Source organism: Rhinolophus ferrumequinum, chromosome 22 (assembly GCF_004115265.2).
Source record: "Rhinolophus ferrumequinum isolate MPI-CBG mRhiFer1 chromosome 22, mRhiFer1_v1.p, whole genome shotgun sequence".
Classification (NCBI taxonomy): Eukaryota; Metazoa; Chordata; class Mammalia; order Chiroptera; family Rhinolophidae; genus Rhinolophus; species Rhinolophus ferrumequinum.
The window spans coordinates 43,963,110-43,976,767 of NC_046305.1; the positions used below are offsets into that span (position 1 = coordinate 43,963,110).

At 52.6% G+C, this 13,658-nt stretch overlaps 1 protein-coding gene across 1 annotated transcript; it reads left to right on the forward strand.

Moving 5' to 3' along the window:
- Positions 1-1,266: 1,266 nt before the first annotated feature.
- Positions 1,267-13,231, forward strand: TAFA3 (TAFA chemokine like family member 3). Its single transcript, XM_033092242.1, has 5 exons — positions 1,267-1,691; positions 4,346-4,455; positions 5,069-5,218; positions 6,106-6,230; positions 7,366-13,231. Exons 2-5 carry the CDS (start codon positions 4,347-4,349, stop codon positions 7,375-7,377), a joined length of 396 nt encoding a protein of 131 aa, XP_032948133.1. The 5' UTR covers positions 1,267-1,691; position 4,346; the 3' UTR covers positions 7,378-13,231.
- The last annotated feature ends 427 nt before the right edge of the window (positions 13,232-13,658 follow it).

The following is a 13,658-nucleotide window of genomic DNA, read 5'->3' on the forward strand; positions in this document are numbered from 1 at the left end:
TTTGCCTACCACTTCTCTGTGTCACCCAGCTCCCTAATTCCTGCTCTTCACAGCACCCAGCATGGTGTGGCTGCAAGTGGGCCAGAGAGCCAGGGCCCAGAGACCCCCTAGCTCCAGCACCAGACGGTCAGTAGGGATGTCAACAGTTCTCTTGGGCTCCAGAACAGCCCCCCGTCATAGCCAAATCCTCCACTCCCTGAATCTCTCACCTCCTGTTCTTGGCATCGTCACACCTCCTCCATCCTCAGACTGCCCCCTGAACCTGACGAGAAAGCCATCACCTCTACTCTTTCCTGAGGCAGCAGAGTGAGAAGGGAAAAAGGGCCAGGAAGTGGGAAGAAGCAGACTTGTGGGATATTCTCCTCAGCTGAGAACCGAGATTCTGTTCGGTGGCTGGCCCTACCAGGGGGGTGAGACCTCAGCTAGGGACGGGGATTGCACATTCTCAAGACAGAACCCTTCATCCCCCGTGGGCCACATGCCATGGCTCAGAGCTCAGAACCAGGCTTCTTCCCCTTGTACCTCCCCTCCCCATGACCCCAATCCAAAAGCCCTCTTGTTCAGAGACAAATTCACAGACCACCTCCTCCCATGTGTCTAATACTTTCACATCCAAAATCTTACCCTGTAAAGAATTATAGAATTGTAATTATACTGCAATTTTTATGATGAAGAAACTGGGTCTCAGAGTTTGGTTCCCAAGTTGGGATTCACATCCCTCATCCATAGGGACCAGCATATTGTAGCCCTCCTGCCTGCCCTGCCCTAGTCCTTCTCACCCCTGAGGACACCACTCCTAGGGTACAGATCATTTGCTATTCCCTCCTGGATTTTAACATTTTAACAGCAGAGGGCTAACATGTCATTAAGAAGAGGGTTATTAAAGAGAATTTTGTGCAATGATGGGAATATTCTTTATTTTTTCCGCCCAATACAGTAGTCCTCGCTACATGTAGCTATGGAGCACTTGTAAGTGCGAATGAGAAACTCAATTTTTAAATTTTACTTAATTTCTGTTCAAATAACCACACATGGTTAGTGGTTGCCGTGTTAATATCGTTCTAGAATCCTCAAGGCTCAAGTCCCCTGAGGGTCAGCGCAATCACTCCTCGCGCTCAGTCCCCGCCACCTCCCGGCAGCCCCAAGACCTGGAGAGTTTTGAGGACCTCTCTGAGTGACCCAGCCTGCACCGGGGAGATGTTCACCCTTACGCAACCTCTCATCTGTGGTCCTGCCTCGGCCGCCAGGGGCCGCTACGCCCGGCTGCGCCCGCAGCCCGCCAGGCCGAGTGCTGTGCGCGGCGCCCTGCGCTGTCCCGGAGGAGGTGGCGGCGCCCGCGCGGGGCTGGAGGACGGGGGCGGCCCCCCGTGACGAAAAGGAGGCGGCGGCGGCAGCTGCACGTTCCTCGGTCTGCCTGCGGGCGGGAGCCTCGGAAGGACCCCGGTTGAGCTCCGCCGAGCGGCCTGGCGGGCCCGAAGCTCCCCCATGCCCACAGTGGGGCCCGGCACGACTGTGATGCCAGCTTGGCCGGAGCGCCGACGCCTCCGGGACGCAGCAACTTGGTGAGGGGTACAGGGCCCCGGACTAGACAGCACGCAAACTGGGCGCTCCCGCCGGGAGTCTTGGTCGCAGCTCAGGGGCGAGGAGAACTTCAGGCCGGTGGGTCTATCTGTGGCACCGCCGCGGAGCAGGTAGGTCCCAGGGGTGGGGCTCGGAATTTGGAGGACGGAGTGGGCGCGGGAGTGGGGGCGGGGCGGGGAAGGGGATGCGGGAGAAAGCAGGGAAAGCTTCAAGGTTCTTGTGGTTCCCATCCTCAACTCCCATGCTAGTATGCTGGCTGCCAACTCCCTCACCACAGCCTGGATTGGGGTTGGGGGGGAACAGGCTGGGGAATTGAGGCAGGAGTATGAAAGTGGGAGAACAAATCCCAGAAGCTTCCTTCTCCAGCTCTCTCTGACGGAGGGAGTAGAATGCCAGAGAACCCATCCCAAAGGCCCCGCACCCCAGGTCTTTTGGCTCTTGGGCTTCATAGGAGAGATGGGAGAGTTGGGCTGGAGGGTATGGCTGCTCATAGAAAAATGGGATGGGAACTGCCTGGGAGCAGACAAAGCTGCGTTTATAGTGATCAAACTGAAGGTTCCTGATGGAGACAGGGAAAAGGAGATCCCAACTCAGAGAGGAGGTACGTCTAGAAAGGTAGGAAGCTCTCTGCCCACCAAGCATACCCAATCCCAGGGTACAGGCACCACTTCCTGTGCCCGCTGTGGTCCTCTCTGGGCTCTCACTCCAGTGCTAGGACCAGGGTTCTCCCTCCTGCCTGGGCCTACCGGGGCCTCCCACCATCCGACCTGCCTCAGTCCTCCTCCCTTTGGAGGCTGAGGGAGAAGTGTTGGGGAGAAATGGAGAAGCTGTTGGGGTTGGGGTCTCTGGAGTACCCCCATTCTAGCCTTCTGGAGTGGGAATGGGGGTGAGGGTGGCAGTTGAGCACTCTCCACCTCTCCACGCGAGTCCAAGAAGCAGGTGCGAGCGGCTAGGAGGTGGTGGAAGCAGAGGATTGAGGACCTCAGGGCTTTTTCCCAGGTGCCTCTTTGAGCAGCCTCCTGTCAGATTTGGCTCAGGAACTCTACCCTGACCTTCAGCTCCGACCCGAGGCCATAGAGGCGACAGAATTGGTTCTTAGACACCTCCTACCACCAGCCCTGCTTCCCTCCTGGGCCAGAGAAACTCCCTCAGCTACTCTTCTCAGCTTCACTGCCCTACGTGTTCCCCGTCTGCAAGGACCCCTGCAAAGTCCCAAGGCAGAGAAGAGACTTCCCCCTGCCCTGGCACCTTGGGGAAGAGCTTCAGAATTGGGCTCTGCTTCAGTGCCCAGCCCACCCTCCTTGCCTTCCCTCAGGCTCCTCTTCACCCCCTGCAGGGCCATGGGCTTCCTGTGTCCCTTACAACCCCCCAAGAGTCTTTCCTAGTTGCCAGGTAGGAGGTAGGTGAGTGAGGAGACAATTGAAGAGGGGTAGTAGAGGGAGTGAACAGAGATCCAGCAGCCTGTCGAAGGGAGCAGCCAGGTCCTGGCATTTGGTTTGACCTCTGGTTCCCCAGCACCGTGCTGGCACCTGAGGTTGCCCAGCAATGCCCCAGGGGCCCAGCAGTGCAGCAGAGGGAGGGGGCAGCCCTTCTATGCCCAGCAGCTCCCAGATGCTCTGTGCCTCTGCTTTCCTGGGATTCCGATGCTCTGTGCCTCTGCTTTCCTGGGATTCCCTCCGTTTCTAGTCCATCCTCTGGGTTAGACAGGGGAGGCCCGAACCACAGAGCATGGAGAAGGAGAAGGAAAGGGGAAGACAGCAGAAGCAAGATAGTGCTGTGGGAATAGGGCAGGTGGTGCTTCTGGGCTCTGGGCTCTGCCACCCACATGCTGCCTGCCCTTGGGCAGGTCATTTGCCCTTTATTAGCCTCGGTTCCATTTCTTCCTTTCAAAATTTAAATTTGTTTAAATTGAGTTGCTAGGACATTCTCATGGTTCAAAACCCAAAATGTAAAAGAGCGATGGGGACAAAAAAAAAGTCTCCCTCTACCTTTATCTCCCAGCCAACCAGTTCCCCCTTCTTGGTGGCAGTCAATATTATTAGGGTTGCTTTTTTTATTATCTTTTTTACATTTTCCAGAGCTAGCTTAAGCATAGTTGAGCAACACGTATAATCTCTCCCTTTTACACATTTTTTTGCACACCATCTTGCACTTTGCTTTTTTCCCCTTAACGGTGGACTATGGTTAGAGATCATTGCATGCGTCGGTACATAAAGTGTTTCCTCATTCTTTTTTTACAGCTGCCTGGACGGGACTGCATTTGTACAGATGCTTCCCAATGTATTTAGCCAGTCCTTGTCTGATGGTTGTTCAGGTTATCGCCAGGCTTTTTGAGTATCAGTTTGCTCATCTGTAAAATAGGTCTAAATAATCCCACTTTGAAGGACAGCGATGAAGGATTCAAGATCGTGTTTGCTAAGTGCCTGGGTCAAGTGCTCCAAAAATGGGCGTCAGCACTGTTGTCCCTCTCCTGTCACAGTCCTCCGTGGGACCATGTCTGGTTCATCCTTCAAGACCCCTCCTCCAAAAAGCTTTCTGTGTTTTGCCCAGCAGGACAGTCTTCCTGCTCCCTTTCCTGTGAGGAAAGCACTCACTACTTCCTACATTGACTTTGTGCCAGGCTGAGAGCTGCCTAGGGACAGGGTGTACACGCTACCCACCTCTGTGCCTCCCAGAGCTCATGGCACAGAGGCACTGGCACTGGGCACTGAGAGTGGTGGGGTTGCTGCCTGGAGTCAAGCAAGGTGTGCCCTTCTCTCTGCAGGATGCCTGAGCGGGCCGCGTGGAACTGGAGCATGGGCAGCTGGCTACTGGCACTTTGCCTGGCCTGGACTCTCCTGGCCTCGGCTTCCTTGCAGCCTCCAACTCCCACAGGTTTGGGGGAGGTGGCAGGGCCTGGGGAGGGGGTTTCCCAAGCTACCTGGAGAGCTGGACACCACCCCACCCCATTCCACAGCAGGCAGATCTCTGAGGTGGATTCTAGGGGGGCTGGCTCTTCCTCTGTTCTTTACCTAGGAAACTGCCCCCTCGGCTGTTCCAGCCCAAAGAAGGTGTGGGCAGACCCATTGCTCACCTTCCCTTTCAGGCCGGAAGGTGTTATGCAGGGAGAGAGGCCCTTGTGTGGGAGCTTAAGTCTAGCCTCCTGGCCTAATTCTGTGGTTTTCCTTCCGGGATGGCTAACGCCTGTGTAAGCGGTTTATCCTCCCCGTGCATTGTAAGCCCTGGGGCCCTTGCCCTCACCCGGAGGAAGCCGGGGAGGTGGGCGTGGGACTCCATCTTCCCCCAAGGATGGGGCTCTGCCAAAGGGTGATGAGTGTGGCCTCACTGGGAAAGAAGGAAGGGCAGGAACACGGAAGCAGCAGGAAGATGTCAGCCATTTCTTCCTTCCCGAAGCTGGGAGGAGGGGCTCCAGGACAGCCCGGGTGGCTGGGACGGGTACAGGGTTGCAGCCTGGGCTAGGCCCCTGATCTTGTCCTGGCCCCGTCAGTCCCCGTGAAGCAGGGCACCTGCGAGGTGACAGCTTCTCATCGCTGCTGTAACCGGAACCGCATCGAGCAGCGATCCCAGACTGTCAAGTGCTCTTGCTTTTCTGGCCAGGTGGCCGGCACCACACGGGCCAAGCCCTCCTGCGTGGACGGTGAGTGAGGCCGGGACCTGCTGGGGAGGGCCTGCTCCGCGAGATAAGAAGGTCTGTCTCGGCCTCACCATCTGCTCGGGTTACAATTTCATACCCACCTCAGGGCTCTTATGTCGAGTCTCAAATGATGGGGCAACCTCTGGGGGAAGGAGGGCAAACGTGACCTCCCCCATTTCATAGCCAAGGAAAGCCCCTGGTATGCGAACACCCTCCCTGCTGTCCGCCGTCTCACACGTGCACAAACACGTTTCCCACGCAGAATCCTCTCACACCTCCCATCAGACTCACCGCCTCACACCGACTCCCGGGGATACTGCCTTCTCCACGCACCACTCCTTCTCAGGCCTCTTCCACAGGCCCCTCTCTCGCGCTCAGCCGGCCTTTACCCTCCCCTTACAGGGACATAAGCATCGCTCATCCATGCATTCCTTCATACCCACCCCCTGTCCACGGCCCGCCCATGCTCATTCTCTCTCACTCGCGTGTGCCTGCGGGTCCTCAGACGCCTGCCTGCTGGTGCTCTCCTGGTCTGTGGACCCCTCCAAAAGGCTTGCACACTTGCTCACATACACCAGTGGGGTATGTTGAGACTCTGCCTCTCTGCTAGTGACGCAGTGGCTCAGCTCAAGGGGTGCCTGAGAGACAACATCCCCTGCCTCCCCCCGCAAGCTGTCTTTGGTGAAAGGTAGGGGTCAGTGGGATTGAGGTTGACATGGTTGTGTCCCTAGGCCTCAGCCCAGTAGGGGAAAGACAGGGAAATGCGGGATTCAAAGCCTGGAGTGTGTGGAAATGTGCTCCTTCCTGCACAGACCCCACCCCCTCCCCTGCACGTGGTACTTGGTCCTCGCAGAGCTTAGCGCCGCCCTCACTGCCTCGTGCTCTCACAGCCTCCATCGTCCTGCAGAAGTGGTGGTGTCAGATGGAGCCCTGCCTGCCTGGGGAGGAGTGCAAAGTGCTCCCAGACCTGTCGGGTTGGAGCTGCAGCAGTGGACACAAAGTCAAAACCACCAAGGTATCCAGGGATGGACACTTCGTCCCCCATTGCTGCTTCCCCTTCATCTTGGGTGGAAAAGGGGGAGCAGGAACTCTGGGGGATGTTGGTGTTTCAAGGTGAGGTCTGCAAACCATGTGGGTACACCTCCAGACTGTCCCCCCAGGTCTGTCTTGATGCTGGGGGCTGGAGTTTGTGCCTCTGGATTTGAAATCTGGTGTGTCCTTCTGCTCACATTACCTGATGCTTCATATGCCTTGGTTTCCTCTTCTGCCTGGAGTGAGTTTGCCTCTGGAAAATGTCAGGTCCATAAGAACAGAGTAGAAAACTGAGGAAATTATCTAGATAATTCAGAGGGGACTCTGTAGTAGCCACTCTGCCCGCCCACCCCTGCCACAGACCCCACCCTGCACTCCCCCAATGCTAGCTCTGTGCAGCTCACTCCTGTCTTCCTCTATTGAATTGTCATGCTGTGACCCTGGGTGATTGTTTGCATGCTTTGCTGCCTGCCCCACAGAACAAGGGATAATTAAATTGTTATCAAGCTCGTTAGCAAGTCCATGTGTGTCATGGTTAGCCGGTTCAGCGCTCTGTCATCGCCATTGGTACAGGTGATGACACTGGTGGGGCAAGCCAGAACTCTGCCTTTCCTTGCCACCACCACACACAGCAAAGAAGCGAGCAAACCAACAAACAGAAAACGGAGAAGGAAAGGCAGCCTGTGGGGTTTTGAAGAGAGCAACATTGTCAGAGAACCCCGGACAGGAGGGGCTCCGGCAATGAAAAGTGGCTGGATATAAAGGAGAGCTTTCTATGTGCAGGCAGGCAAGGGAGACTTACATTCTGAGTAAACGCAAGACTGAAGAGGGTGAGGACCCCCCCCCCCCACACACACACACACACACACGGAGCTGGTGACAGTTGTGACTGTTTTATAGGTTTGAGTTTGTAGTCTGTGCTTGCAATTTGGGTAGCTAGTACGAAGTACACATGCTGAGGCATGCCGGATTTATGTTTGCATGGGCCACCCAGCCACGTCTTCCCCACCCAGACTGCTTTGGAGGGAAAGGGATGGCAGCAATGACCTCTACACGACCGGCATCTCCTGGGGGTGTTCCTTCCCTTCTCTAACCTTCTGCCATCGCTTGCTCTCTAGGTGACACGATAGCTCTTGGGGTCAGAGCCTGGACAGAACAGCTTGACTGAAACACGGATGGAAGTGTGGTACCTGGTTACCAGCCAGCAAGGATGGAGGTTCCCGTACCTGGACACACGGCCCCTGCCAAATGCAGCAGCAGTCTTTCCAGGGGCATTTCAGTTAAGCTGGTCAGTGGATATGGACAGATTTCCAGCCACATACCTAGTGTTGTGCTGGGCTTTCCTGGGAGACACAGAAGAAGGTGTCCCCTGCCCTCAAAGAATGTCCTGTCAAGTTGGAGAGTTGACGAAAGACAATTTAGATCATTTAGGTAAAGGTGTGTGGTATCAGATTGTGGCTTCTGGGCCACGGGCTGTGGGCATGCTGGCGGTTTGGGGATGAGGCTCCCACAGCTCTTCAGCTACCCCCCACCACAGGGCACAGAGACAAGTGGTCACAGTCACCACCCACCTCCCTCGCTCACATCAGCCTGAATCCCCAGCAAGCTGCTAACATGTTGAAGGAAAACACACTCGCCTTTTGTCCAACTGGCTCTGCCTCCTTTGGATGGGACTGGCGTGACTTGGGGAAGGAATGCAGAGATGAAGCCAAACAACTTGCCAGCGAAGCTTCTTCAGAGGCATGGCTTGGTTTAGGCTGTTCATTGGCTATAAGATGGACAGGACCTTAAAATCACTGCTATCCAAGCACCTCAGGTTTCTGTTTGTTTGCTTGTTTGAACAGATGAGGAAACTGAGTCCCAGAGAGGTGAGGTGATTTGCCGAAGGCCTCACAACCTGGGCCTCCAAATCTCTAAGCCTGCGGACCTTTCCGTTTAGCCTGGATGTGGGATTCCAACATGGGCCTTCCATGTGTTGTTTTTTTGTTGTTGTTTGTTTTCTTAAGAACAGGAACCTGCAAAGAACGGTTGGGCAGCAGCAACATTTTTCTCAGGAGATTCTAGAGCAGGAACTTTTTACGAGGTCACTGTTCTCCTATCAGAAATAATCCAGAATACCTACACACCAGGATGTGAGGCCACTGGGTCTCCATTCTGTCCTCAGCTCAAAGCATTTCAAACAGGCCCCATGATAGCCCAGAGGTCACTCATCCCGGTAACAACTAGGGTACTCTGAGCTGGCAGCCCCATTGCTCACTCTGCCCCATCTCTTCCAGTCCTTAGTCTGTAACCCTCAGAGGCTCTGGCTCCAACAGAGGGCCTGGGTGGGGTGGGGTTCAGGGCTGCTCAGAGTCCTCTCCCTTCAAAGGCCAGGCAGGGCAGGAGGAGAGCCCCTGCGGGGCCGGATGGAGTGTCTGTCCAGGGTTGAGGGTTGGCACGGTCAGACTGACACAGGTTTCAGGGACTCAGAAACGGGTTACTTGGGTCTCTCATCAGTAAGAGAATTACAGCCTCAGTGACTGCTGGGTTCAGCTGGGATCACCAGGATTGCAGGGTATGGTGGGGGCCTTGAAGGGAGGGGTGTCAGTAGAGACCAACCTGGACGATGCTGAATTCTGACCCTCAGACAATGGCTTGCGACTGAGTCTCAGCCCCTTCCATGCTTCTCTTCCTCCCTCCCCGTGCAGTAGAACCAGGACTGTTTGCCTCACTTCAGGGCTTATCTTGTTCTTGTTTGTGTTTTATTTTTGGTGGTGGGGTGAACAATGATGCCAGCTTCTCACTCGGCTGTAAGTATCCGAATTCTGATAACTTTGAATCTGCACCTATGGGGTCAGGAGGTGGGGTGGTCGAGGTGTAGCTCAAAGGTTGGCGTCACCTCCTTCAAGGCTGGCGAGTAGATTAAGGAGTTGGCAAACTTTTTAGAAAGCGCCGGACAGTAAATATTTTAGGCTTTGCAGGCCACATACAGTCTCTCCGGTGTATTTTTCTTTGGTGGTGTTTGTTTGTTTTTTTAAAAAAACTTTTAAAAATGTAAAATCTATTCTTAGCTTCAGGGCTGTACAAAACCAGGCCCCAGGCTTTTTTTGGAAGGTTGCCAACCCCAATGGACCTTTGAAGCAGGCCATCTTTCATCTCTGCAGCTTACGACTGCTTGCCAGGCTCCTGGCCTGTCTTCCGTGCAGTGAGAACCTGAGCATGAGGTCTGGGCCAGGTTTTGTTTTTCTTCTAATGCTCCTTGAGAGATTGGTGAGTGAATTATTTAGGCTACAAATGAGACAGCTTTAGCAGTCAGACAATAAGAGCCTGCTCTTCTGGAGGCCAGGATGTGGGCTTCTCCACTCCCTCCCCACCCCTTGAGACTGTCCAGTAGGGAGGGAGAGAGAGAGAGGGCTTCAGCCACCTCCACATCTGCTATGTCCACAAGCTGCTGGGCTGTGAGCTGGAGGATGAACCTGAGAAGTAGGGATGATGCTGTAAAACCTCCCTCAGCCCCACCTTCCCCAGGCTGCCACCCGCCACCAGCCTCTGCCTCAGCCAAAGTCCAGGCTTCCTGACCCTCCCTGAGGACCTCTCATCCCTGCTATAGAGAAGACCTCTTTCCTTTGGCATATGCTGGAATCTGCTAATTCATTTGTTTAACCTCTCAAAGCCTCCATTTCCTCGTAACTTATTCAGATATTTATTTGGTAGGCTTTGAGGGGTATCCTTTACATGGCCCGGGGAGCCCCACACAGAAGGGTCTGGTGGAGAAGGGAAAGTATCCCACCACCCAATAGTAGCTCCCTAGGGTCCTATTTCCAACTAAGTCAATATGTGTGCGCATTTTGCAGCTACTTCAATGGCAGTTTAGGAATGCAAATTAATTTTCCTGGAGCACCGGGGCTCCTGGAGTCTCCCTTTTCTCCCCTTAATCAGATGGGATCAGATTTCCTGAAATTAGCTGGTGCCCCCACCCCCTTAGCTGGGATGGTTGCCAACTACAGGAGATCATGTGGCTAATTTCTGTGCCTCCTGCCACTTTCATTAAGGTCTGTGAGTGACATCCTAATTAATGGCCCCCGACAGTGGCCTAGCATTGACACTGCAGCTTCCTAAAATCACAAGCTTAAAGCTAGAAAGGATTTTAGAGATCAGTTAACCAACTCCCTTACTTGACAGATAAGGAAATGGAGGCTCAGAGAGGTTAGGCGATTTGCTCAAAGTCACACAGCAAGCGGGTGTTATGTCCTGCCCGGTGATCAAGATAGTGCTCTTTACTACACATTGCCTCTTTACTCCAGTACAGATGAAGAGGCTGCAAAGAAGGCAGGATTTAGCAAGGATGGCTGTGAAAGAGGCTCATTCTAAAATCACCCAACCCTGTGAGTACAAGGGACAGAATGAAGAAGAATGGAAAGCATTTAGAGATACACACACAGAAAGAGGGAAGTAAAGATAAAAAGGAGGGATTGCACTCACTCATTCGGAAGAACATCAAAACACTAAAGCACAGCACAAAATAATTTGAACAAAACCAATGCCACATCCCAAACAGTTCATTTTTGTCCTTTTTGGAGGAGACAGAATAGAAGCCCTATTCACCTTTGGAAGGCCGGTGAAGCCAGTCTTAATGGCTTCTGGGTTCTTTAGACCCTAGTGTGGAGGTCTGCAAACTAAGGTGTGTAGGTCAAATCTGGTCCACTGACTCGGTAAATAAAGTTCTATTGGACTGTAACTGCTCATTTGCTTATTATTGTCTATGACTACTTTCCTGCTATGACAGCAGAGCTGACTCATTGCAAAGAGACCATATTGCCTACAAGCCCTAAAATATTTACTGCTGGACTCTATAGAAAACTTTTGCCAACCCCTGCCCTAGCATTGTTTTTTTTTTAACCTTTCTCAGTACATCCTTTCAATCTGGAAAATGATGACTCTGTGTTGTATTTCTGGGTTTAGGATTTTTTTTTTTTTTTTTGAGGCTGTGCCTGTGTCCCTTTAATCCATTCCAGTGTCACTCATGAGTTCTAACAACCAAAGAAATGAAGACATAAAGAGAAAGGCCGAGAAAAAGACTTGAAGCAGGTGACTGCTTCCCTAATATGTTGTTACATCCCAGATCAGCTCAGTTCATATTTTCCAAATTCCTGTACCTTCTACAGAAACGAACTCCATGTGCACCCATGTGTAAAGATGTACTTTTGCATGCACGTATGCCGCTGGGGTTTCTGTGCATCTGTGGGTTTGAGTACCTCCATGCCCACAAGCAAAGCTGATACTGAAAAACTATACCTAGTTCAGTACAGAGACTGACTAATCAAGACAGATGCCAGCCTGTATGTCAGACCAGGGCATGCTGGCTGCACAAAGCCCAGCACACAGCTGTACATTCCCACTCCACCTGCTGGGGCTGACATGGGGCTCCAGAACGAGAGGGCTCCTTTCTCCCGTCCCCCAGTGGGAGCCGCTGAGCTGGGTCCTGACTTCCTTGGGCTCGTGTTTTGTCACTGCGTATGGGTCTGGGTGTGTGCAAGGGTACAGAAACTACTGCAGTCAGGTGGCTGTAAACATCGCAATGGGGATAGACATGTAGACCGGATATAAGGAGGACCAGGCAACTGCCTTTCAAAGCTGACGTGGGTATAAACTCCCCTTCAGTCTGGCTTAGGGAAAGAGGAATCCTACCATTTTCAAAGGCTGGACTGACCTATACGTTGGGTGATTGGCAAGACACCATGACTTCTATTAGTGAACGTCTACCATGTGTCAAGCACCGTGCTAGGCTCTTTATCTAGGTAACGGTATGTTAAATGGGACTCTTCCCATCTCAAAATTTGGGCAGAGGCCCCAAAGGTCAGGAAAAGAAAGATAGATATCAACCATTCTCAATTATCCCCCACATTCTAAATCAAGATACTATTTCCATCGATTTGTGAAAGGACTGGTCAATATTCCATTACCCACCTGCAGGCTGTATAAGACAGGGCTAAGGGTTCAGGTGGAAAGGCAGCTGGTAATGACCATCTGTCTGGAGCGAGTTGCCACTTCTTCCTCTCCCAGCCAAGGGGAACGTGTAGGTGTTGTTGGTTCTCTCTTGCTATAACCCACTTAAGAGGGGGATTGCAGGAAAAAACTCCAAGAGCTTGACTTGAATTGACCGGAGCATGGGGAACAGAGGGACTCGAGCCTGAAAAATAATCAGAAGGTGAGCTGCTGGCCCAGAGAGTGAGTCTTGAAAACTACTGTGGGAGTGAGCTACACGTCCAGAGCTTAGTAGAGCACAGATGTTTGTGTGTTTTCCAAGGGCCAGATGTGGACTGCTCCAGAGGGCTGCCTGGAAGGGTGACACCAGCTAGGGAAAGACTGCCAGAAGCCATGAGGCTGACAGAGCATCACAAGTGGCCAGTGGGAGGAGATACCACCCAGATCAAGGGACCTGTAAGTGAAAGATCCCCAGCAACAGGGTATCTTCCAGAAAGCCAGGAAGTTATCCCAGAAGACAATATCCAAACCCTGATATGGAAAGAAACTTAGAGATATTCATAGACATTAAATAACTTGCTGAATATCAAGCAGCTAATAAATAACATGTGCTGGCTTTGTAGTGTGTTGATTTGGGTAAGCTGAAACCGCATTTCCCAGAATCCTCTTCCCTGCATGGTTCCAGATAAGAGTTGGCTGAAAGATTAATTTGTGAATGATTTGGAAGGCAGAGAAGTACGGCAGTAGCAATTACTCTCTGAAGGTTGTCATGGTTAGAAATGCCAGCAGGTCCCAGGCTATACTCATGTTTCCTTACTCCACATCAAGCTTTACTTAGCAACTCCCAGCCCTTCTGAGCAACAGCAACCCGGGCTAACCCTTAGCAAGCCCAGGCCAGAGGCAGAGGTACCAGTCTTCCATAGAAAGTCTCTAGGATCCTGCCCTAACAACTGGACATGCCACCTGGCTACTTTGAGTTTGGTTTTTAGAAATCTCAACCCTACAGCTATAGAAAATAATGGTTTCTTTTAAGGCAATCATGGAACAGGCCTGCTCCGTTACCTAGGCCTTGAGCTGGGAATTTAAAGCCCTGAGATCATAATTTTCTTTCTCTAAGTTCTTGAATGCATTTAGAAGCAACCAACTAACCCCATTATACTCTTTTTTTAAAAAAAGATTTTATTGGGGAAGGGGAACAGGACTTTATTGGGGAACAGTGTGTACTTCCAGGACTTTTTTCCAAGTCAAGTTGTTGTCCTTTCAGTCTTAGTTGTGGAGGGCGCAGCTCAGCTCCAGGTCCAGTTGCCGTTGCTAGTTACAGGGGGCGCAGCCCACCATCCCTTGCGGGACTCGAGGAATTGAACTGGCAACCTTGTGGTTGAGAGCCCATTGGCCCATGTGGGAATCGAACCGGCAGCCTTCAGAGTTAGGAGCACGGAGCTCCAAC

Excerpts from the sequence above, each read along its gene's own strand:
- TAFA3 (XM_033092242.1), top strand. The coding sequence starts at position 4,347 with ATGCCTGAGCGGGCCGCGTGGAACTGGAGCATGGGCAGCTGGCTACTG. Across the intron at positions 4,456-5,068 it reads GCAGCCTCCAACTCCCACAG|TCCCCGTGAAGCAGGGCACC; the intron begins GTTTGGGGGAGG and ends TGGCCCCGTCAG. Across the intron at positions 5,219-6,105 it reads CAAGCCCTCCTGCGTGGACG|CCTCCATCGTCCTGCAGAAG; the intron begins GTGAGTGAGGCC and ends GTGCTCTCACAG.